The 26,603-nt window shown below is 39.5% G+C and overlaps 1 protein-coding gene across 4 annotated transcripts; it reads right to left on the bottom strand.

Annotated features, from left to right (window-relative positions):
- Nucleotides 1-257: 257 nt before the first annotated feature.
- slc4a1b (solute carrier family 4 member 1b (Diego blood group)) lies at nt 258-13,422 on the bottom strand. 4 transcript variants are annotated; one of them, XM_079656869.1, is made up of 16 exons: nt 13,155-13,422; nt 12,454-12,589; nt 7,881-7,953; nt 7,367-7,409; nt 7,067-7,251; nt 6,285-6,495; nt 6,017-6,220; nt 3,992-4,140; nt 3,682-3,876; nt 3,313-3,561; nt 3,117-3,206; nt 2,575-2,741; nt 2,228-2,469; nt 1,602-1,771; nt 1,074-1,247; nt 258-992 (listed from the first exon to the last, which is right to left on the bottom strand). In XM_079656869.1, the coding sequence occupies exons 1-16, from the start codon at nt 13,309-13,311 to the stop codon at nt 912-914; spliced, it is 2,526 nt and encodes an 841-aa protein (XP_079512995.1). In that variant the 5' UTR covers nt 13,312-13,422; the 3' UTR covers nt 258-911. The 4 variants fall into 4 exon arrangements, with proteins under 4 accessions (XP_079512995.1, XP_079512996.1, XP_079512997.1 ...); XM_079656870.1 differs by having other exon boundaries at nt 6,017-6,196; XM_079656871.1 differs by lacking the exon at nt 13,155-13,422 and having other exon boundaries at nt 12,454-13,029.
- Nucleotides 13,423-26,603: the final 13,181 nt, after the last annotated feature.

The following is a 26,603-nucleotide window of genomic DNA, read 5'->3' as shown; positions in this document are numbered from 1 at the left end:
GAACTCTAAATCCTCACCAACTGTGCTTATAGTTATGTAGGTACATTTATTTATTGCTTGTAGGTAAAGTATAGTATTTCATTGTATTGCAAAGGCATGCATGCCATCAAGTACCCCATTTTTTTTCTGCTTTCAAAGGCATGTTTCTTTGCTATAGCTTCAGGTTTTCAAAGCAATATAGTATCATCAGAGCATTTAATTGGTCTAATTTCCCTTAACCCAAGAAAGAAGCCACAACAAATGAAACTAAGTCGATAGGCATTTTGGGAGGTAGTCTTTATTATTTATAAAGAGATGACAATAAGACAGCAACATGACACACAATATAAACTAAACAAACACAAATTCACCATTTTATCACTCCCTATACTGCGACACAGTGTAGTATTACCAGCTTGATCCTTCTGGCTAAAGTATCTACATTTTGCTTGCAATGTTACTTCATAAATCATATCTTACTTTATTCAAATTCGGATTTTACAAGCATGAAGAAAGTGAGTATAACAATAACTTAACATCATGTTACAACATTACATTCAATGTGTGACTGCTTGAAGAACATATTGGATTTTAATACTACAATATTTTTCACTTCGCATCCAATATGTAAATGTTTGGGTCCCTTTAATATGATTTCAGCTTCAGTAGTATGCAAAGCACAAGCTTATAGAAACAAAACAACATAATGCGAATAAAGTACCTGAGCGACTCTTCAGGAATTTTTTACAAATAAATGTTTTTACACAGGATATCAATGTTCATAAAGATAGATTCTATATCTGCATTTTTCATTAGAAAAAACTTGTTTGAGCTCATAAGTAGATGAAATATGTGAGCCACATAAAAAATAAATATATATTTTTGTTAAAATAAAATGATTGCTGGCATGCTATAGCTGTCATGGAAGACATCTACAATGGCATCTGAGATTCACAGTATACATCCCTCCCCGGCTCCTCCTCAAAGGTCACTTTGGCGTCTTCAGCATCCAACTAAAAACAACAGAAACTTTAGTGCTTGATTCTGTGTATATCTGCATAAATGTATTCAAATGACAGGAGTTTTCCACTTACACATTTCATCTCCAGCTCAGTGAAGAAGCGGCCGGTCATAAACATGCGCAGAGGGATGGTGAGGATGAGTATGAAGGGAAGTGCGAGGGATACTGGACTGGATTTAACAATCCACAAAAGTGCAAGGCACACGATCTGGATGGCCGTAAAGAAGTGCATTCGTCCTGTGCTCACCTGTAGCCAAAATGTAAAAATATTAATCAGTAAGAAGGGTCTGCACCCACAAATACTTTGCGTCTTCTGGTATAATTCAGCGGCTCTTATAGTGAGTTGATATGACTACATGATTTCTGCTAATCTGAACACCATTCAACGCGGTCACAAAAGTAATAATTTAGCTGATGTCCTCTTGTGAAAATATGGCTAATTTTCCTAATATTTGGGAAAGAAATTGGTTTAAAAATACGTTTTAGTTGTTAGTCATATGTTTAAATGTAAAATATATTAAAATGGGATATTAACTCTAAATACTAAATGTAAATGTTGAACATAAATCTAAATCTAGGCTAATATTTTAGAAAGTATTACTCTGGTGACGTAGGGTTCGTCAGGGTGGTATTTCTTGGGGATGAGTAGAAGCAGCATACGGTCCCACAGCTGGATGCCATTGAGAGATGTGACTCCCATGTAGAGAAAGATCCCGAACAAGGCTGACATGGGAATCATCTTTAGGATCGGCTCCATCAGAATGGACAGACCTAGACAAAAATAGATAAAGGATATTTCACTGTGTCTTTTGATAATTACAATTAAAACATCATTTTGTTAACAGTATTAACTAAGTAAAGTATTAACATTGAATAAGATAAACAAGTAACCAACAAAAAACAACTACCAAATGGAATGAAACAAAATAAGGAAGAAGTATATAAAAGATAATAAATGAAATAAAACTTAAGAGAGGTTGTGGTTGGTACGATGCCTTTCGAGTCTTAAAAGATTGACATTTTACGCCAAGCACATACTGTTACATACTGTATACATGCAGGTTATTTGAAATCTGAATTTCAAAAGGGCATCCAGAGCTTTGCAGTTCACAATGCAACCTCCTCTTTGCATTAAGTTAATTAGATCATTGTGTAACTTTTCTTTTAATGACAGGGGTTGGATTTTAGGAGAGTTGTAAAAAAAGACATGGATGATTGGACACCTACCAATAAGCAGCGCCACCAGAATGCCGCTGACCCTCTGCTCATTCACTCTCTCAATAACAGGTTTTGTCCCTTTGCTCATGACCGTGAGGGCGTTGGCGTGGGTGACAGAGCGAACCGTGGCAGCGCTGAGCCACGGCACACCAAACATTGCAGCGAGTCCTCCCATGCCGACTATAACCAGCAAGTCAAAGTGGAACCCGGAGCCTTTCACCATCTTCCTCTCAGGCTGACTCACAATCAAACTGTCAACAGATGAATTTTGAAGTTTAGTTTAAAACAGGACATGATATGTTTTCTCAGGTTGATAATTCAGTGAGTGATATTGTTGTGGGCAAGCGATGACCCACGTTGTGATCTGAGACTCCAGGAAGATCAGAATGAAGACGAGTAAGGCCGGGACGCAGCATGCAAACATCAACCACACGGGGAAGGCCTGGTGCTCTCCGAAGGGGTTGATGAGCCAGCCTCTTTTGGACGGGTTGGACACCATGAGACCTTTGGGAACTACTAGTTTCTGTTAAGAAAAACAGCTTTTGATTAAATCTTTCATGTTTTAAAGGATATTTTCATAATTTTGTCTATGTTTTTCAAATATAAAATGTGCAGTGAAACCTGTTCACCTTAATCAAGACATGGGTTGTACTGTATTAGACTAGATACATTTTTGCTTAGAGAGAGAACGATGGATTTTTTACAACACTTAAATTGACATAACATTATGATTGTATCTTTTGAAGGAAGAATGATTACAGCAGCAAAATCAATTTATGTGTGTACCTAACAAATGTTTTAGGGGTTAGTGTGAAGCTATAATATACTACATTCAAGCTGAATGACGCAGGTTTTCAGTACATCAACTGGCTTTGGAAACTTAGACTGATGGACCAACCTTAGTGTAGGTATCATTAATGTTGTAGTCCAGGAGAACCATGAGGAAAATGGCAATGGGCACACCAAAGTCACCAAGCAAACGTCTGACCTATTTGAAGAGTTAAACAATTTAATTGAATAGCCAATAAAATACACGACTTGTTCATTCAACCGTAAATTAATTAGTAAAATACTAGCCTGTGGACAAGACGTACCTTTCCAGGCAGAAAAGTGCCATTCTTGAACTGGCGTAGGAAGTAAGCGGTGAAGAAGCAGCCTAACATGAGGCACATGGAGAGTAGGGCTGTGTTGGGGTAAGACGGCTTAATAATGTTGACAACAACAGTCGTGTTCCCAGTAGCGTTGTCATACATGGCCATCTCCTCCACCTTTGGGTGCCAGGGATTTTCTACAGTTGTATTCACATGATCGTAATTCAGAGTGAGCGGATGAGCCTTAAAGGTCTAAAGAGAGGTCAAGAGAGAGCAGATTATAATCTAAGACACATTTATAATGAAAGAAAGGAAATGTATTAAATTCCATTTGGACAGATGAAATGTGTGACATGGATGAAAAAGGTTTACCCTTCCTAGCTTGGAAAATGTTTCATAGATGAAGATGAGGGATATGAGGATGGAGAAGATTTCCTGGGTGAAGCGGGAGATGAAACACACCAGGAAGCTGCCCTCAAAGGCCACAATGACCACCACGATGATGACCAACCACACGCCAACCCACACTCTCCCCACAATGTACTCAATGTCCTGAGACTTGCAGAACTGAAAGAAGGGGCAATGGGAACCAGTTGAACTTAAACAAACATCAATCATGGGAAGTGGTATTTGAAAATGTATGTTCAGTGGGATCATCACAGGATTCAGGGGTATAGCTTACAACAAAGAAGGCCTCCTCAAACACTAACAGAGGACCAGAGAACCCGATGACCAGGACGGGCTGAGCAGCAACGAAGCAGAAGATGATCCCCTGAATGCTGGTGGAGATGAGGAGCTCTGAAACGCCCATCATGTTGTCCACCTTATCAGCTGTAGTCGCAAAGATGACAACATATTATTAATATGGCCTCAAATGTTAAATACACAAAAGGATCAACAGGTAGCACACACACAGTTCTTCAGGGAAAAATACTCAGTATATTTTCACAATTTTTTTCTGGCCTTGTCAAACAAACATGCTAATGTTTTGTCCCACTGGCCTTGATCAGAGCATGAAGGAGAATGGAAGTCATGTATTTTGTATATAGGAGATGGCAGGTGATAAGTTTAAAGCAGAGGTCTTCAACAGGGGGTCCGCGGAGGTACTGCAGGGGGGTCGCGAAATCTTTGGTTGATTAGACAACAAAAAAAAAATTCTTTAAAAAAAAAAAAGTTTTCCAAACATTTTTTTCCCACAAATTGAAATCTCTTTAAATGCACATTAACATGAATCCAACATATTGTAGCGAATGGAGAAATCGAGGCAGAAGACGTTATCTTCTGCTCCACAACCTTTCTCCGCCAGATCGTCAAGTATCCGCCGTATCTCGCGTCTCCCCTCCGGTACACAGCACCGTGGTGTGGAGTTGCATTAGGTAACGCGAGATACGGCTGATACTTGCGCATTAGTTTCTGTTATGGATCAGTATCAACAGTCCTGCCAGTAACGTTACTATATTATCAATACTACTTTAGTTATAGCCTGATATATGATTGCTAACTTTACAATGTTGTGATGTGACTGACGTTAGCTAACATTCTGTAGCTAACGCCGGTCACTCACCAAGACAACTGCCCTGTTCTCCACTGCTTCTCCTCACACCAAAGCTCCATTTCTCGCTGATGGCCGTTATTTTTTCTAATCCTTGGCTGCTCCTGGTCTCTTGGACGCATAGCAGGCTCATAATTATAATCATATGCATTTGAATATATATTTTCAACCTCTTCTCTGTTAAAACTGGCATTGTGATCCATGTTTATTCATACGTTAGACCGGCCGCTCTCCCCCATGTTACGTCACACGCGGGAGGTCACGTGCCGAGGCTTTTTTATGCGGAAGTGAAAATGTCTTACCAAAACGACGCCAGATGTCACTGTAGTGTATATTTCTGTACATTTTTTTGAAAATCTAGTGTATTCATCATTTTCCTACACATTTATTCACTGGTGTCTCTAATCTGCAAGTTGCTCTTTAAAGTTAAAACTTGAATCTGTGAATTATTTTAATAGCTCTGTGTTGTGTTCAAGATGTATGTTTATAAATGGCAGTGGCACGGCCACCCTGTACCTTGCAAATGTTTAAAATAAAAACATGAATATATTAACCTGTGTATTATTTGAAAGCTTAGTATTGAATGTATAATAACAGAGTAGCTATGTTTATACACGGCACTAGGCCCCGTTTAATATAAAACACAATTGTATGCCATACATATAGTAGGGGGGTCCCTGCTCCAGCTCTCCATCAGTTTGGGGGTCCCTGGCCTGAAAAACGTTGAAGACCCCTGGTTTAAAGGGTCACATGGTTGTTAACACCCTCAGGTCCCATTTAGACCTTTTTTGACAATATGACAATGAATAAAAGCAGTTCAAATGGAAACATATGACATGATTTAAGAAGTCTAACATGAGGGCAATGTTACTTGGCTGTGGCATATTTGTTTTCCTGATGTAACACAATGCTCTGTTCAAAGAGCCCAGACCAAAATGTTGCCATGTTTAGATGACACGAGCATTATAAATTGGTGAAATGGAATTAGTCAATTTGTCCAGATTATCTGTATGTGTGTGTCTTTTTTTACCATTAGATATTAAACATTGGATTTCTATGAACCACACACAATTACTTAAAAAAAACACATCATATGTTAAACCATGCAATAGAAACACGAGGTCTCATACAAATGCAATTGCTATCCACACATACCCAGCAGTCCTCCGAAGGTAATGGCAGGAGACAACGCAGCAAAGTAAATGAAGATGACTGCAGCAAGGACCTGGGCGTTAAATGCATCTGTGATGTCACTCTTGTAGTAATGGTAGCGCCTCTTCATGTCTCGTATCATCCCTCCAAATGGGCGACCAGTACGGGACAGTGGGTCTTCAGCTGGGGTACCAGCACAAAAAGAAACTGCAGGGAAAAAACCATTTTGATTTTGTGTACATGGAGTTATGTGTGTGTGTTGAAGACTCACCCTTGCGAGGTTTGGACTCCAGGTCGTTGTTTGGATCAGAGCGTTGGAACCTGTCCTGAAGTAGCTTCTTCTGAAAGCTGATAATGGAGCTGAGCATCGCTTCGTTCTGGATCTCTGTGGGCGGGATGACGATGCTGCAGTCCATGAAGTCGGATACGGCGTCTGTCAGTGCACGAGGGCTATTCGCCTGAAACGCTGCCTGGTTGAAAACCTGGATGTGGAGGAGATAGTTGAGGAGATGTTAAGACTCAATACCTTTGGTACAGAGTGGTAGTGCAATTCCTTCATCTAAACATCCCTTTAATCAGCACAATTTGTTTTGTTTAGAGTTTATATTCTTCTGGCATTATTAGAACAATCTAAATGAGGATTTAATCTATGTTACTACCTACTAGCTATACCCTGCATTTGTAGCTGAAGATGTCTTTCAACCATTACGTATCTGTTCTGTTAAAGGAATACTTCAACTCATACAATTTTAAACAACAGCAAAACAGTCACACTAATTGTAGACAAAACCTCATACAGGATTAGTTTTAGGGCTCATTTATAAGTCATACATGCCCACTACTTCCCAAAAACAGGCACTTTCACTGAATTTTACCATTTAAAACACTTGCTTGGGAAAGAATGCTGCAAATCATTGTGAGTGCTGTTGATGTGGAATTAAATAGGCTGAATTGATATATACAAATGAGCATTTTAGGAGGAAATTATTCCTTAAATGAGTCACTGCTCACACAATTTAGGTCAGAAAGTACAGAAGGTATCAGCTAACTCACCTTGTCAGCCATTAGTGCTGCCATAGTACGGCCAGTCTCACAGTAGTCCATGTCAGTCTCAGTGGGGCCGACTAGAGCAAAGACGAAGCGTACGGGCACCGGGGCCTCCAGGGCCGGGTCGAGCACGACGGCTTCCTTCAGACGCACAAACACCACGGTAGGCTTTTCTAGAATTTCCAAAGCTCCTGTTAAGAAAAGAAAAAGAAAAAAGTAGAATTGTATTGTATGCAATCACTACTGCAACAAACATACAAACTGCATATCCTAAATGAAACATGAACAATGCAAACACTGGCTTACCTACTAGCACCATGGAAGCCTCAACGCTGTCAGACTCATCTCTCTGAAGGAACACAGAGTATAGAATTTCTCTCTAGTAAAGCTTGATTTAATAATCTGTGATGTTTGAAAATGATAGCAACAGTTTTCAGAGGAATTCCCAATCTAAGAAATGTCTGCTGTGCTCAAATACTTACTTTTAAATAGTAAACATGTCAAGACTTGTTTCGGCCCTTAAAACTGATTAAGATCGACTTAGCACATAAATGAAAATGTAAATGTAATTTAATCAACAACTAAAAACTGAGGTTTTGTGTACCAGAACAAAACAATTATATTGTATTTCCCAAAAAAAGCAATAGACTCCTCTAAACTCTGACTTCTCTCAAGGACTTTGTAAATGATCTGATGCCAGAAGTCGCTTTCTTTAAATTCACTGCCACCGTCTCACCATTGTTGATGATGATATCAGTTCAAGTTATCATCAATGACTTTCATGATTCATGTAGATAATTTCATCAGGGGAAGATCTTACCCTGTCCTTGACTGAAAACTTCTGTAGATCCACCCCATCAGTCAGGGCTTGTTTCTCCGGGTCATCTGATTGGCTGGAGGAAGGAAACGAAACGTGTCATTGGCTGTTTAGGTGTCAGACTGATGAAAGACAATCAAATGGTTTTCCAAGCAGAAGAAAGTAGTCTGTGCATACGTTCAGGATGATAAGCAGCCATTCAACAGCATACTTGATAAGGTTTAGTGGGCAGATTTGATCAAAGAGATAGCTGTAATCCCCAGTTTCATTATTTATGCTAAGCTAATCTTACTAGCTGCTGGCTGTTGCTTCATAATTACTGTGTACCGTGCTGTATTTATGTACAGCCATGAGATCAAGTGTTGTCATCTAACAATCAAGAAAGCTTATCATATTTTCCAGGAGGTCAAACTATCCCTTTAAAGGTTGATTCTGATATATTTTTGTGTAAATATCTTAAAATCTAACTGGCTTTAGGAATAAAAACGAAATCATTATTTATAAAATGATTTTTTAATGAATTCCTGTTATATTCTGAACAAAGGATCCCATATCTAACAGCGTACATCAAATATTTGGACAAGGTTTTCACAATATCAGATTTTCTCTAAATGATTATTCTAGACTAAAGAACTCAAAAAAATAATATTTATTTAAAAAGAATGTCGGCATATTTATTTCACTCAAAATAGAAGTGAAGGGAGGCGGTGAGTCTCTAACCATACCTGGCCCAGACATTAGGGGCTTTTAAATCAACACTTGCAACTCACTTCTTCTCTCTGGCCTTCTAGCCTTCTCTTATCAAGCTCCACTTTTGTGGAATCAGCTTCCAGTTTGTGTTCGGGCGGCCGACAGCCTATCCGTTTAAAGAGTACGCTTAAGACCTTCCTTTCAGTGGCGGTTCTACGGGGTGGCACGGGGTGGCAGCTGCCACCTCAGAAAAATGCCTTGCCACCCCAGCTGCCACCCCATTTGGCAGCTTTGTTTTGAAAGAAAAGTTGTGGCTCATCGGACATTTATGAGAGAAAATCTCTAATGTCCGAGTGCAAGTGAATGCAGCACAAGACGCGAGCCTTGTAACCCCTCCCCCCCCCCTGGCGCGAGCTTGGAAATATGATTGGCGGCGATTTCATTTGAACGGGAGGACAGCGCAAAACGAGAAGCATTTCGGATACAAGTAGACAGAAGGAATTAGGTATTTGCGGTCAGGGTATGGCTGGGGTAGGCTACATTCATACCAATAAATGGCTTAGCCCCACCATGAAAAATGATGTTAAAGTAAGCAAAAATAAAGTCTGCCAACTTGTGCGGAGTAAATTGCACAGACAGCAGTTAGTAAGATTGATTTCAGTAGCGACTTGTCTGGAAATACCGAAGACTAGAAACGGTTTTGAAAACTTTTGTCACGTAGTGATCGTCTTCTCAATAGAACATCTTTGATAATGTCTTCTGGCCAATCAGAATCAAGATAACGGCGTGGTGTTGTTGCAGGAAGTCCCGACGGAGAATACTTTTGCTGTAGTATCATACATCGTTACAACTATAAGACCCCACGGTTTGATGATTGATAGGTGTGTGGGCTGTCTTTCATTTTGACACACAGAACAATGGGGGCTATCCACCCTTATCCACAATGTAAAGTAATTCACACAGCCTCGTTCCTCTCCTCTCTGTGAGGAGCAGCAGGTTCAGCTTTCAGAACAAAGTAACAAAAAACTAAAATGACATTCATTTTTTTAAATATGTCTTGGAGTAATAGATTTGTTTATTTTTCTTCTTTCTATATATTAATTTATTTTTCTTCTTAGGAGAGCACCAGAATGTGTATTTGATGTTAGTATTTAAAAAAATCTCCTGGGGGAGAATCCCCCCAGACCCCCCTGCAGGGGTTTGGTTTTCAACTCTTTCACCTGTGGGGAAATTGCAGGATTGGCTCCAGGTCGCCCTTTTTATTTACTACAAGACAAATGTGCCTTTTTATTTCATACAGTTCAATTTGGATTGAGACAGGGAAATAATATAAACCTCACGCGTGGCGTTTCACTGTCAAGGGGAGCGTGTATGTAATTACATTGCAAATACTGACTTGAGCCCCACCACTGTATGGGTTAGCCCTACCATAGATTACCCAACACAAATACTCTGGCGCCGCAACTGTTTGCGGTCTACTATGACAGAGAAGAGCCTGTCAAGTTTGGCTGTACTCAGCATTGAATCAAAACGCACCATAGCTTTAAATCTTAATAAGTTTGTGAGGCGTTTTGCTGATCAAGATGGTAATCGCCACATTCAGCTGTTATAGGCATGCCAACGTGATGCTCTGCTCACGGATGAGTCGATGAGAATAATGAACTGTTAAGATGATGACCTTACATAAATATATGTTTCTTCTTTGTGGGGGTCTGCCCCCAAAAAACAGTCTCAAGTCCTGAGAAAGTCAAATAAGACGGTGTGTAAAACTTCACTGCCCAGCCAAAAAAAAGTAACCACTTTGATTTAACTAGGCCAGTAGGTAAGGGCTTTCCACTGGATAATAACTGCAGCGATGTATGTTTTAGCTGAATACATGTTTTTTTAACCCTAACTGATGCAGTTAGTCATTTCTTTAATGTTTGTTCTTTCTGATGTAAAGTCAAGGTTGTAACTGTTTGCAATGAAGTTGTGGGGCGCTGAACTGTTCCTTTGATTCTTTTGAATTATGATAGTAATTACTGGTCTTTCAAATTTGAAGGAGGGTGAGCAAGCATCTTGAGGAACGTTCATCATTAACTCCTCCAAAAAATATAGTTTATGTAATAATAACACTGAAGATGTGAATCATAACCGTGATTGACAGCTGATAGGAATAATATGATTGTTAATATTATCATATTCATACAGACACACATCGATGAGACAGTTAATTAATGTATTTATTGCAGCAGTCTGCATATTTGGTACCCCTGCTGGTCTAAGAGTTAAACCAAGTCATTCAGTTAAAATTCATTAAATTACGTGTGCCACCTTATATATTTATATTTAAGGCTTTACTGATGTGCCACAATAATCTCACCTAATGTTATTGAGTTAAAATATTAATATTGTGGCTTTCCAAGTTAACATTGATTGATATGATTGCGATTAAATCAGAATATACTTCTGTCAGGGGATGCCACCCCTCAAATTCTCCTGCCACCCTCTTGCCACCCCATGAATATTTGTCTAGATCCGCCCCTGCTTCCTTTTGATAAAGCTTATAGATAGTTGATCAAATAACCTAATGAGTGCTTTGACGCAGATACGCTGTGCCTCTTCACCTACATTTTGGTTCTTGCTCTTTCACTTAAATCTTAAAAACTTGGATTTTATATCTAAAACTAAGGTTATTACTACTCTTTCTATTTTCTCTTTATCCAAAACCTTTTCCCTCCATGACCTCACAAGGTTTTATTGGAGGGAAACAGGTTTGCAGAGGGGCCTATTTCCAGCCGGGGAGTGCTATGCCGTAGCCACAGCGTACCTCCTTACCTCTCACCAATTCCAACTAGGCCCTAGCGGGGACCTTGCTCCCTGCGGGTGCCTGTCTGTGTCTGTGTATTTGCATGTTCCGATTAACCCAGCCTCCCCCAAATGTTCTTTTTCTTTGGTGTCTATATCTACTCCGGGATCCGGAGTCGAGGCTGATCCTCTTGCTGTGATCCCGCATCCTGGATCCTCTATCCTGAGTTCTGGATTAAGTCGTGGACTTCGGGTCGTGGCTGAACCTGTCTCTGCGGTCCTGCCTGGGTCTCGTCATGCTACTTCCCTGAAGGCTCCCACAGGATTGTTGACATCCTCGCGGATTCATCTTCTTATTATAGACACATGCATTTCCAAACATTCGGTCTACCTACACTGTAAAATGTATTATCTCTTACACACGGCATCTATTGCATGTCTGTCCGTCCTGGGAGAGGGATCACTCCTCTGTTGCTCTCCCTGAGGTTTCTCCCATTTTCCACTTTAAACTGTGAAGTTTTTTCTTGTACAATGTGAGGGTCTGAGATCAGAGGGTGTCGTTTTCTCACACTGATATTCTGCATAAACTGTGCTGTTGTATTTGCTGTATAGTGTCCTTCCTGTAAGGTAATTATTATATGTACAGCACTTTGGCTCGACCAAAAATCGTTTTAAAAAGGTGCTATATAAATAAAACTTGATTTGATTTGATAACTGAAGTTGGAAATTATTCAAGAGGCGCTGGACTATATGAATCAAATCATCTTATGTGTATTACAAACATGATATGAGTATTTTCTTTCCTAAATATTATGGGTATTCAATTAATACCCATATCAATATCGACACACTTTTAGAGTGCCCTTTAAAGGTGCGAGGTAACTTCAGTTCACATCGGTCACCTTTAAAAGAGACTTAAGCAGACAGGCACTGTGGTTTGGTGGTCAGAGACATAATTACAGGTTTGATCTCCACAGGAGCTCCGTGTTGTGTTAACTTTCCCTGAGCAAGATGCTGGACCTCATATACAGCTTTGAGAACAGCATCATACATGTGGGTCATCTGTGTTTGAGTCACAGTTAGGTAATTGAAAGAATACCTGTGGTTTTGAAGCAGAGACTTCAGCACTCCCTCCTTGGATTCAGGTTTGATCTCCTTCTTGTTAACCATCTCGTTGACCATCTTCTCCGCGATGCTGGCAAATGTCTGCTCTTCACAGTCAAAAATGGTCACACCTTGGAAATAGGAACATGTTGGAAAATGATCAGAAGTGATCATGAGACGAGGGCAGTGTTGTGGTTTAAGAATAACAGGTTTAAACAAGGAAGAGTCTGTAGGATTTGAAGGGGTTAACTTTGGCTCTTCAGCGGTGAAACATTAGAGTGCCCCCATTAATACTGACTAATGATATCACTATACATGTCAAAGCAATTCAATGTAGTAGTTTGTCAATGTTTGGACAATTTAGACTCTTTGTCAAAAGATGGGTATTGAAAGCATGGTACCATATCACATCATAAGCATATCATGTGTTTGTATGTGTAAAAAGTAGCTAGTAACTATGAGAGTGAAATAAATAAAGTGTAATATATATAGTATATAAGTAGTTCTTAAGTACAGGACTCGAGTAAATGTATTTGGTCAAATTCCTTCACAGAGTATAGAGTAGCATAACCTGGAGTTACTCAAATGGAATAACAGTCATTGAGTAAACGTACTTTACTTTGCACCACAGAATACAATAGCTCGGTTTATGTTTATGTAGAAACTCTATATGTTTGAATTTGATTTTGCTTTGACCTGTGTTCATGGTGCGTCTGAGCTGGATGAGGCTCTTGAAGGTGAGGTAGGAGATGCTGGAGGTCGCCCACACCCCGGCCTGAGGGTCGAAGCTCTCCTCGCACCCCGCCCATCGGCCCGTCTCCTGCCAGTAGGTCTGCTGCTTCTGGTCCTTCATTGGCTCCTTCAGCTCCACGCACTGCTGAAGGCACGGAGAGAAACACAAACAGCCGCTGATGAGGACCTGAACGTGGGACACAAACCATGCTTGTGTCTGTGAGACGGAGAGGGAAAATGTGCACGGTGCAGGTGGATGAAATGAACGTGCACCGCCCACAATTACAGCTTTTCCACATGTGGTTTCACTGACCCCTTCCTGCTTGTCTGTGTGTTTCACTGTAAGGTCAGCCCTCTATGTAAGCTAGAAATAGACATTTGAGTACAAAAAGCTTTATTATCCGATGTTAATAGATTTTAGGTTAGGTTGACATTACTTCAAGGCCATCTTCAAGCAACAACCACATTCCAATATGAGCCGTAAAAGGATATTTGGTTGCTGCAATTGTACTTATCTTACCAAAGCTGCAGTATGTTTGTAACAAATAGTTTTAGTCTTTGTCTTGTTGTCCCTCTAATGCAGGGTGTGATGTTCGGCTACTATTTAGGATAAGATAAGGTAGAACTTTATTATCCCTGAAGGACTTTTGATTTATAAAGAATAACAATAACAAATGTGAGAATGAAAATAAAATATGATAAAGTAGTAAAAATAAAGGAGTAATACCAGTGCTTAATAGAATAACAATAAAGGATAGGTTTATGTAAACTCAATCTAAAAGTAACGATGAAACAAAATGAATTATATTAAAAGACTTAAGTAGATATTATTAAAGCATGAAGGAAGCATTTGCATTTTCATTTCATTTGGTTTCATTCTTATCAGGAGTAACTTGCACTTAGCATAGCACTAGAGAAAGAAAATGCACCTTTCTGTTTGTACTTGACCTTTCCACACTGACTTTAAACAAACCTTTATTTTCATGAGGATATTGGCTCTAAAACTAAACTAACTTAAGGTTATGTGTGGGTGAAAAGAGCATCAGAAATATCATCCTGCATACCCAAAGAGAGAAGCACTCTCTGCAGACCAGGGTCAGATAACACCACGTTCACGCTTCACTACATTACAGAAACACGGATGATATGTTGGGTGTTAAGTGTCACAAAAAGATAACATCATTCCCTAATCCTCTTGTAATCCTCTGTTCAGGACCAGTGGGAGATTTGGAGCAGGTTAGTGTCATGTTTGGACTGTCAATACATGTGTGTGTGTGTGCGTGTCCGTGTCCGTGTGCGTGTGCGTGTGCGTGTGCGTGTGTGTGTGTGTGTGTGTGTGTGTGTGTGTGTGTGTGTGTGTGTGTGTGTGTGTGTGTGTGTGTGTGTGTGTGTGTGTGTGTGTGTGTTTGTGTGTGTGTGTGTGTGTGTGTGTGTCCCTTACCTGACACTATGCACTGGGGTTGGAGTTGGTTTTCCAGGCAGCTGTAAAAGACACAATGGACTTTGTTAAAACCTACTCTTACAATGACACAGTGAATAATATAAAATGAGATTAAGTTCCCCTTATAATCTTTAAATTCAATTTGTTTTTACCATTTTTGGGGTTTAAATAAAATGGTGTGTTAGGAGTTACTAAAATAAAGTGGGTGAACGAACGAATGAATGTCTACATTTGCAATAATCTGTGTGAGAAATATTGCTTTGGGTTGTTGAGTTTTCGTGTTATGCAAGAGATCATCCACAGTGTCCATATTATCTCAGATTGGACCAAAGCGCTGAAGTTGACTGTCACAACAGGACAATTATTTCCAAAACACAGCTGAGCAGAGGGGTGGAAGATTTGGATTAGGCGGACTAGACGCTCTGTGTGTTTGTGTGTGTGTACAAATTGGCATATTCTTAAGTTTACAGTTCATAAAAATGAACTTTGTTACATGAGTAGGTGTAAATGCTGTGTGAAATGTTCTCAAATGGCATCAGGATGACGGTACAATCATAACTCTATTGGTTCGTGTTGCGGGGAAATATGCATCACACCCAAAAAACACATTTAATGGTTGTTTCGAAATGTAAAACTAATCTCAAATTAAAACATGCATATTTCTGTTTTTTGTCCTTTTTATTTCAACATGTGTCCATTGCAAAAAATACTCTTTATGTTGTTGTCAATATGCATGTGAGAAGATAATTCATACTTCAAGAAAATATGAATGCACACCCAACATTCCCCTTTGCATAACTAATCAATTAAGCACAAGCCTTCATTCAAATCAAGTAATTTAAGGCATCAAAGTTGAGCAACACGTACTGTAAATCAAACTCAAGATGAACGCCTTATGTTTTACGTAATGACGAAGATTATTGAGAGACTTGGTTGTATTGCAAAGCACTTGGTAATGAATGTCAAATGTTCTCCTCATGTGTGTTACATTATTAAGTATGAATGCCTTCAGCGTTTAACTTTCTTCAGAGTAGTACTTTGCAGTTCAAGAATATTTTAAGAAAAATAAAACTGAAAATGTCTCTACTAATATTTGTCAGCCTTTGCAACCAAACGACAATAACAGCAACAGTTTAGTTTACAAGAGTTCCTCTATTTGTTATGCTTCAAAGCTGCAGATTTACTTCTCAAATACCACTCATAGCTCTGGCAGAAAAGGTGACACTTACCTCATGCAGGCACTCAGCAGCATAAAAGACAGCAGGATGGTAAAAATGCACGACTTTATAAACACCACCTCTTTAAAGCCGCCTGTATTTGTTTGTGTGGGTGCACACACACACACACACACGCACACACACACAGACAGAGACACACACACACACGCACACGCACACGCACACACACACAGACACAGACGCACACACACGCACACGCACACGCACACGCACACGCACACGCACACGCACACAGACGCACACACACACACAGACACGCACGCACGCACGCACGCACACACACACACACACACACACACACACACACACACACACACACACACACACACACACACACACACACACACACACACACACACACACACACACACACACACGGACGTGGACACTCGAATTATCTCTGAACCACACATCCATCAGAGCGATGTGTTCTTGTCCATCCCATAATATTGATAGTAAATACAGTGACTTTATGTGGAGAAAAAACAGTAGCACTGTGTCACTATCCAACCAGCATCTTAACATATTTCATGTCTGTGTTTGTGAGGACAACAAAGGCTTGGATTACACTGCCGGGTCTGCACACTCACCTTCAACATCACCGAGGGGGGGGGGGGGGGGGGGGGGGGGGGGCTTTCATCTTCTTCCCGTCTTCTCCCTTTAAGACTGTCAGCGTCTCGGATCTGGTCCATCCTTGATAGACTGAAGCCTGACATTTTTTTTCTTTTTTTTTTTCGTTTATTATTATTTATTATTAAGTTTAGAAACACATTATTAGTCGCCTTTGCACTGTGTTACCAGATTTTACCTGAGATTTCCCCCCCCCCCCCCCCCCCCCCCCCCCACACTCACACAAACAAGCTGTATATGCAATTCATATAAACCCATGTGCATTCTTACAGATATCTGATAAAAAAACTATGAAAGCAATCTGGCTTCAGATCAAACAATAACGTTTTTGGATTAACACACATTTGACCAAAACGTTCATTAATCATATATAATATAATAATGCTTCACACAGTAGACATCTTTGATATCATCAAAATTGATATCACATAGAATACAATTACCAGCAAAATACATACAAACAAACTTGAAATAGTATAATAACATATTCAAAATAAATGCAGATCAAAAGGTATGAGATAGTGCAAACACAACACAAAATCAGGTGACAGGTTGAAATGCTTCGGAGTGCATTGAGGAAGTGCAGCAGAGAGCAGGAGTTAGCTTCCTAAAAGGCTAAATTGTACAAATATGTTTTTAGCTTTTTTTTTTTCAGACTTCCACCGAGCAGGCTTCCCTGATGTCGATTTTGTTCCATAGCTTTGGGGCACAATTCATGAAAGCTGCATCACCAATCTTCTTTTTGTTGATCGTGTATCTTTGAGATGTATGGACATTGAGTAAATGAAACCCTTTGCATTATTTAAAAACTTATTTAAAAAACTGTAGTGTTTGTGAACTCTTTAAACGTGTTGTAGAAATCTTAATTTGTAAAGTTACTAAAGCTGTTGGTGCAGTAAAAAAAAGTAGAAAGTAAGTAGTAGGAGTCATAGTGTACTTAATTCAAGTAAACACAAAGGGTTTCATAATGAGAATACTCAAATAAAGTACAAGTTCCTCACATTTGTATCCCTTTATTTAATCTGTGGAGATACAGAGTTTTGCCATAATCAAATGTGATTTAACCCGGTACAGTGTCAAACAGGCAACATTAGAGGTATATCCGTGCCAATATAAAGCGTGTATTACAACAGATGAAGCAGGCTAATTGCTCTTCACTGTTTAGTATACGTGAGAGATGGTTCTAACTGTAAATAGAGGGAACCAGCATCGATTTATCAGTTGATGCAACATTATAAAATAGTGTTATGAAATGAATTATTATAGGAAGTCATAGATAATAAGTAGTTGCATTATTTTAATGTATAATCATCTTCTTAATGAATAGTCCATGTGACCACATGTTGAGACCTTACAGTTTTTCCTCGATTGCTAACACACATTTTTTTTTTAATTGCTCAGTTTTTCAGAACACTAAACTCAATTAACAAAACCACACAAGTGCAAAACACCTCATTTCTCTTGCTACATGAAGAACTGCCCTCAAAACTACATAAACACTTACCAAATGCAAACTTTTGCACCAAATATAACACACTTCATTCATAATACTAGATGGTTTGACCACCTTGACACACACTGCTGAGCATTACATTACATCACATGTCATCTGTTGTGACTTACATACTCAATACTGTGGACAATCCCCACAGGAGCAATTTGGGGTGAAGTCTCTTGCCCAGGGACACAACGACATGTTGACTGCAGTGGGACTCGAACTTGCTATCCCCTGATTTATAGTCCATCACACTATCCACTGAGCCACAGCCTCCCTTTAGCATAATCTAAAGCACTTTCATCTGTTATGGGCTATGCTCTGTATGTAGAGGTTTCTGCAGAGAAAGATTGCTTGCTTATACAGAAATACAGTAAATGAAGAAATACAAATGAGTTGTTGAAAAAAATCATATTTTATTCAAAACTAACATTTTGCATCATGCATCTCAGCACGTAGTTATGCTCCGGATCTCTCTAAGTGTGATGCATTGTTTGCCAAAACCCAGTTTGTAACTGCTGCTTCCTGTGCCTCATTGGAAATCCTTAGCCTTCCACCTGCACCTCTTCTTTTCTCCGTCCTTCAGATAAACAACAAAGATATAGTGGTCGGTCAGTGTCTGTGTTGCATAAAAGTAAGTTTACCACAGTACATTGTGCAGGATGTTTGTACAGTTATAGTATGCAACATGCCAACAATTCAGTTACAGTAATAAAGTAAATACGTTTCAGACAACAGATATAAGCACTGATAGATCATGAATTATGCAGAGCTAACAACTGGTAACTAACCTGTTATCAAGTCTAAGTCTCCGGATTACAGAGGCAACAGTAAATCGGTTTAGATTAGGCTGAGCCCTCTGTCCAGCCTCTCTCATCGTCAAACCATGGTTGATAACATTTCATTAGTTAGTATTCTTATTTGTCCACGTCCTCTCCCTCCAGCTCTACCTCTACCTCTCATTCTTCCGCCTCTCACTCTCACCCCACCTCTTCCTTCTCATCTCACTCTCAGCCCAGCCCAGCTCTTGCTCTTGCTCTTGCTCTTGCTCTTGCTCTTGCTCTTGCTCTTGCTCTTGCTCTTGCTCTTGCTCTTGCTCTTGCTCTTGCTCTTGCTCTTGCTCTTGCTCTTGCTCTTGCTCTTGCTCTTGCTCTTGCTCTTGCTCTTGCTCTTGCTCTTGCTTCCATGTTGGCTTCCATTGTTGCTGTAAGAAAGTACTCACCTGAGGTCTTTTTATAGTGCTAACATCCTGATTGATGAGCCAACAATTATGCTACCAGGTGTTTGGTCAGGTGGAACGTGTTTCTTGATCATTGGTCCATGTGTGAGGTATTTTGAGTATCAGTGTTCTAAAGCAGCTAACACGTGACTTTATGTCAGATTCCTGTGTCGTACCTGGAGAAACGTTTGCAGTGGTTTGCAAAAAGTGTCATGTTGATTTGCAAATTGTGTGAAAAGCTGAAAAGGTGTTTAGAGTTTTGGAGATTTGAGCCGATGTTTTGCCCTTTGAGTGTCAGTTAAAATAATTGTGCTTTATGCAGAATTTTAGTGTGTTAGCAATCGAGAAAAACTGTAATTCCAGGTTTTATTTATTTGGATCCCAACTAGCTACTGTATTTCAATAGCAACTTGTCTTCCTTTGGGCATATTTTTTTTTTTATTACATTTCAAATTTAGAAATTAGAACTTAAAGCTTGCCTAATACAAACATTAGCTCTATATAATGAATTTCATAAAAGGGAGAAAACTCAACAATTCATCTTAGAAAAAATAATAAGTAATAGTAGTAAAATGAGTACAGTACACAGTACAGGAAATGGAAAGCCACAATAGAGTCTCTTTAATCATTTTTCTAAATAAGGGAACATTTCCAGAGCTGTCAAACAATATACCTTCTGGATTAACGTGTCTCAGTGAGATTCAATCCCGTTTATGTGATTAATCAAAATCTGGGAGACATTCTCAGTTTGATGTAGAGGTATAAATACACAATGGAATGAAGGCAAATGTCGGTAATGCTGCAAACTAAATAAAATCATTCAACAATGTAAGTACAGTGAAGGAGATTAAACACTGAGATTTGAGCCAGAGCTTGCTTTGTATGCAAGGTGCTGATATTTTGAGAATTGCTGACAACACTAGAGGGAGAGGCTTACACTTCTGAATGGATGGCAACAAGCCAACATGAGCAGAACAAAAGCAGCAATCGTTTATAAAGAAGGGTCTGCTGGTGATCACAGTACACCTCAAATCAAATCAAGTTTTATTTATATAGCACATTTATAAACGATTTTTGGTCGAGCCAAAGTGCTGTACATATAATAAAAATAGCCTAGAGACACTTTACAGCTAATACAACAGCACAGTTTGTTCAGAATATCAGTATGAGAAAAACGACACCCTCTATCCTTAGACCTGAATGAAGTTGTCTCTAAAATGACATAACAGGTATGGTTATGCTTTACTTTATGTATTGTACTTTACTCATCAATCATCACTTGTGGTTAGAATCCAGCATTTAACAAACTAAACACATTGTCTCGGAAAATATAATTTGCTGTTATAAAATAATCTAACAGTAAATATGCATGGCTGCTGTTCCCCTTCACATCACTGATGTCTGCTGCTCAGCAGGGGGCAGCACTGTCTTAGTTTACGGCAGCAGCAGCATCATCGGTGAGAGTGGAAACGGACATGTTCAGGTTTTCATGCAAGGCCCATTTTTTATTGATCATGAGTAAGAGTCTTCCCTAGAAACATATCACAGTTAATCTGCTGAATTTGAAGCCTGAATAGATGAACTGTACCAATACCATCTTGTACCACAGTCTTTTTTTCCCCTTTATATTTTCTGAAATGTAAAACATGAGAAATTAATCCGAAATAAACTCTCAAAAAACAACTTCAACCAGGTCACCTAAAACGAAGATGTGCTTTTTAGGCTAATAATGAATTAAATGGTTCCGTTTGACCGTATAGAGACAGGGGAGTTCTGCACACCTTTGGGCTTTACATTCATATTTTATTTCTTTTTTTCTCGTTCAAAGAAAAATGTTCAATCTAAAAGATCTTCTTCAGGAGTGAGAAAAAGAAACAGGCATTTCTCATTGAGGCAATAATTAACTCAAATGACTCCTGAATGGGTATCTCTTCAATTTCTTACTGCAATATTCTCAGATTAAATTCTCTTGCATCCTTTAAAAACACGTAACAAGACAAGATGATCTACCAAACAGATCCTTAGTTTTCCTTGGTCGGCTTTCAAACAGATACAGTAAAACATGTCCTCCTGTACCTCTGTTATTCAGCAGGTTACTCTTGTGTCTGTGGGAGCGTATGTGCTTCATATCAGCCAGATCTGTGTGTCTGAATCAGGGCCGTGGGAAGTAGGGGTGCTGAGGGTGCTGCAGCACCCCCTGGTGGAGGACAGGGGATCTGCACTTCCACAAGATATAATTTAAAAAAAACGAATTTTCAGCCTTGATGTAACAACATTCATAATTAAGTAAAGATAACAACCTTTTCACCCCGGTTACATTTTCCATTTGCCCTGTACGATGGGCGCTGTAAGTGATGAAAGTGGGGGATGTTGGCTTAGCAGGCGCCCGCAGCTCACAGCCAAAGTGAGAGAGATAGAGAGAGGGGATACCGCGGTACCGGCGGGGATTGTTGTTAGCTTCTGCTGCGCTAACGGATAAAAGAAGCTGTTTCTACAATAATGTGGAGGGAGAGTCCTCTCCTGTCAGACTGAGAGGCTCAGTGAGGTAAAGGACTCTTAGGGCTTAGATAGTTCACTTTAGTCGAAGTTATCTCAGTGGGTCTCAAACGTTTTGATCACAATTTATGTAAACAAATATTTCCAAGGCACACCTTTATAATTATTAGGATAAATAAAAACAGGTTTGAAATCATTGCAATGTATACTATAGGACAGTAAACCAAAAATATCGTTTATAACTGGAGAGATTTTAAAATATACATAAACCAGCCCTGGTGTCATCCCCACAGCACCCCCCATTTGAAACAAGTTCCCACGGCTATGGTCTGAATGCATAATGGGCTGCATTGACTGTCAACAGCCTGAGGCCCGGTTTTACCCCGGTGTGTGTGTGTGTGCGTGTGTGTGTGTGTGTGTGTGTGTGTGTGTGTGTGTGTGTGTGTGTGTGTGTGTGTGTGTGTGTGTGTGTGTGTTGAATCCAACTGTCGGCCCAAATCTGATCAATACAAAGGCCTGTTCACCCCCACAAAAAAGCCCCTTCAATATCAGCTATAGACACAAATAACTTTGAAATCAATACTTTTATCGATTCAGTGAAAACAACCACAGAAAAAGGCACAATGGACATCATGCTGAATGAAGGTGCAAACATGACTGTGTACACATCGTGGGCACAAGGTTCAAGGTTCTTTATTTGTCAAACGAACATACAGTGTAGTTATGACGATGAACATCTTGTGTCACAGGCTTCTCCAACAGTGCAACACAAAACACAGATAAACAGAAAAATATAGTGCAAGTAAATAGTACATTTGGAAAAGTTGGAGATGAGCCAAAAATGTCCTAAACATGACACCCACAGTGTGCGTTGTCTCTGGGTTGAGGCCAGGTCCCAGTTGAAAGGTCACACGTTCTCAACAGAGGAGCCTCATTCATTCATTGAGAGTCTTGGAGTGAAGTGAGAAAACCTCATAAGCATCTTTACCTCGTAGAAACACTTTTCAACATTTATTTACTCATTACATTTGTATATCTGTATATTTGATTGGCTGGGTCATATATCAAGTTATATATCCAAGAAAAGGTTAAATGACTCAGATCACAGTGAAACATCTAAATATGTAAGGAAAATCAGAATCCGAATAAGGTTAATAAGGAATAAGGAATTTGCTTTGTGGTGCACTATAACTAAGAACAGTGAAAAATATGAAAACATACAGTATATCAGATTTTAAAGTGGAGGGGTGTGTAGATTTTGAAAGAGGTAACATTATACAGAAATATGCAACGTTTTCAGAGGAATGAGCAGGGCTCACGGTATTTAAAAGAGATATTTCTCACATGATGTGCAATGACCTCTAATGTCAAATCAAGCAACTTCGTTATTCCTCCTATGAGATGTGGCAGGAGGGAGGGTGTACAGTAAAAAGAGAGAAAAAGGGGGAAGACAGATCAGATCAGATCAATAAAGCGCAGATGAGGGGGTCCCACGGGAAGGGGCGAGTTTCGTTGCCATCTGGCCTGCTCAAGGTTCACTCTGGTTCCAAATTAACCCCATTATTTTATCTCCACAGCAGGCGCACAACCAAATTAAGAATATCTGCACTGACTCACTAGTCCAAAGCTCTATTGCACATGATGATGCTGGTTTGCTGAACTTGAGTTTGTTTACCAAATACACCACATAAGAGCAATGCTCCGCCGGCACTGCAGTGCTCTCTGAACACAACATGATATCTCTCTCATGCCAGTTATTGCTGTGAGTGCTCTCAGAGTAATTTAAGGGCTTCCTTGCCTCGTCATATGATGCCTCTCCATCTATTACGGTGCATTAGGAGAAAGAAAGCTCGCAAGCGGAGGATCACATTGTCTGTGCTCCTCTGTTGTTGTTTGAGTGACAGGTGGCCAGTGTTGGTGGAAAGAAAAACACTTTTTTTTACATTTTGTACATGTTTAAGATGGATATACATGTTTGCATGAAAGGTAATATCATTACATGTAAACATTGGACATACATAAGCATGGAAGGCTTACCTAGACTGGGACACACCCACCCACCCCCACCCACACACACACACACACACACACACACACACACACACACACACACACACACACACACACACACACACACACACACACACACACACACACACACACACACACACACACACACACACACACACACCCACCCACCCCCACCCACCCACACCCACACACACACACACACACACACACACACACACACACACACACACACACACACACACACACACACACACACACACACTTTTTGCCACAGGACCAGCCACCTGGAACAGAATCAGTTTCTCGGAACATGAGATGGGACGGTTTATGTCTCCTGGACCACCCGTCCTCTGTCCACTCACTGGTGACAGATGGTCAATGAGTGTGTGTGTTTGCTACTGCGTGTGCGTGTGTGTGTGTGTGTGTGTGTGTGTGTGTGTGTGTGTGTGTGTGTGTGTGTGTGTGTGTGTGTGTGTGTGCGCATCTGTGTGACTGCATGGAGGCCAGATCTTTGTCTTTGTATATGCATGCCCTCATCTCTTTTTCATACAAGTAAACAAAGGTGGATGAATACGCAAATGCGTGCTTTATAAAAGATAAAGTAGGCAATAGTTATCCTGTTTGATGTTTCAATTACCTATAGCTTCCTTAAATGCTTTTTGTTTTTTAAATAATATGTAACATTTTGACATTTACAGTTAAGAAAACCGAGCATTCAAAAGCATCCTCACTAAGAGGACTCTTTATCTTTGGAAGCAAATTCAAGGGATTTATCATTAAATTACTTTTTCTCAGTTTGTTTATTCCATCACTCTCCAGTCCTATAAAACAACTTTTTATGTCAGCTTTGAATTTATTTTTTGTCTTAAAAATTAGCCATTAAAAACGATTAAAATGTGCTACTCGGTTATGAAACAAAAAGTAAAAAGATTGATTGTTAAAGCTAAACAAAAGTTATGATGTTAAATGTTAGTGATTTCAGATTAATTCATTTGTGATCACCTTTATGAATTACAAGAGCAGAGCTGAAAATAGATTCATATATTTTGGCCGAAAACGATTCTGATTTTGTTTTGTCTGTCCGTCTGTTTCTCCCTCTCATGATTTATTTATCCGCACAACCGCAACCCAGCCTCCTCCCTCCTCCTCTATGTCCTACTTATGTACATGCTCTTTATAAATCACTGTCTCTTCAAGATGATTCAATCAAAGAGGAAACGTCCTTACTTCATCTTAGAAGTCAGACAAATAAACTCCTAGCATGTTTTAAGAACTAGTTTTAAGAACTAGTTACAATAATACAAATGTAATAAATTAAAGTAAATACAAGTAAGTACATTAAAATAAAGTAAATGTAATATACTCATCATTACATAATATAAATGAATGTAACGTATTCATACTAAGATATTCACTTTATTTTGAAGGAATTTAGAATCATGCTTTGGTAAAACTTGGTGTAACTCACAAAGATTTTCCAACTTTTGTATATGTTCTTATCTAATTTCACAATATCTGCCAAAAATATTTTAAACAACTGTACATTAGTGTCTCCATCTGCTAAAAAGTTTACAAGAGGAGCCTATTTCAAAGTAAACATAAAAAAATAATGGCGCTTTATGTCATACAAGAAAGCAATATGTATGAGCAGCAACTGTGACCTTTAGCATGAACTGTTAAAGAAATAGATCCAACATCATGTTTTCCTGAATTGTACATTCAGTTCGCAGGTTGTGCACAAACATGACAAATGAAACCCATCTGTCCGTAAAGCTCACAAACAACTTTGTCCATCTAACACGCTGAGCAGGGTGGCATGTATAGTCATGACCTAAACCCGAGTGAACATGATGTGCTCCCAGGTTTATTTCAGGCCAACACTTGGCCTCAGGTGTTGGAAGACAGAAGATGCCTCTTCTTATACATAAAGGGAGCAGTGATTCTGATCAGAGCCGTGTGATTCCTAGCAGTGACATGGAGAAATAAATCAACATAACAAAGTTTTTAATTAACGGGATGGGATTCAAATCAAGCTCATACTCTTATTTATGTTGCATATGCTGCTGCAAATCAATGCATGCATACCTGGGTCTCAGGTTTCTGTGTTAAAGGTGCATTCACAGGGAGTTTGTTGATGTTACTGCTGTCTTCAGGCTGTGCTGATTGACAGAAAAACAAGGTCAGGTCAGGCTTCAGGATCTCAAAGTCACCAGGCAGAAAAAGACAACTCTCTGCTGGATCTCATCAGTGTTAGAGGATGCTCAAGAGAGTGAAAGTTCGAAAAAGAAATACATTTAATCTGCATGCAGCGAGATTTTAACGCAGTTGGCACAATGCAGTAAACCACTAGCAATCAAGACTTAATTTGTCAGTGTTCCCGATTGGGCAAGAACATCCCAGTGCAAGCCTTTAATAAGAGAGCTGTGTGTGTGTGTGTGTGTGTGTGTGTGTGTGTGTGTGTGTGTGTGTGTGTGTGTGTGTGTGTGTGTGTGTGTGTGTGTGTGTGTCCATTGACATCAGGACAGCAGAAAGCCTACACATCTTCCGTCGCAGACTGAAAACTCATCTCTTTCGACTCCAATGCGAGCGATAGGATTACTAACAAAGAGAATTATGGTACTAACAAAGTACTTATATCCTCCTGGGACCCGAGGAAAAAAAGTGTCTTCCAATTTCCTTTTTTTTGTGATTTCCTACCTATTTAGGGTTAAAAAAACATCTTGCAATTTAGACTTTTTTTATTTTATTTTATTTTTAAATGTTACAGTATGTCCACTGTAGAGGACGTCGGGACCATATTAGTTTGAAAAGACAGCCAAAATGAACAGATAGACTATGTAACGTATAATGGTTATAGAGTGAT

Source organism: Notothenia rossii (assembly GCF_949606895.1).
Source record: "Notothenia rossii genome assembly, chromosome: 11".
Lineage (NCBI taxonomy): Eukaryota > Metazoa > Chordata > Actinopteri > Perciformes > Nototheniidae > Notothenia > Notothenia rossii.
Note: the sequence above shows the minus strand (reverse complement) of the source record. Positions and strands in the feature narration are given on the sequence as shown.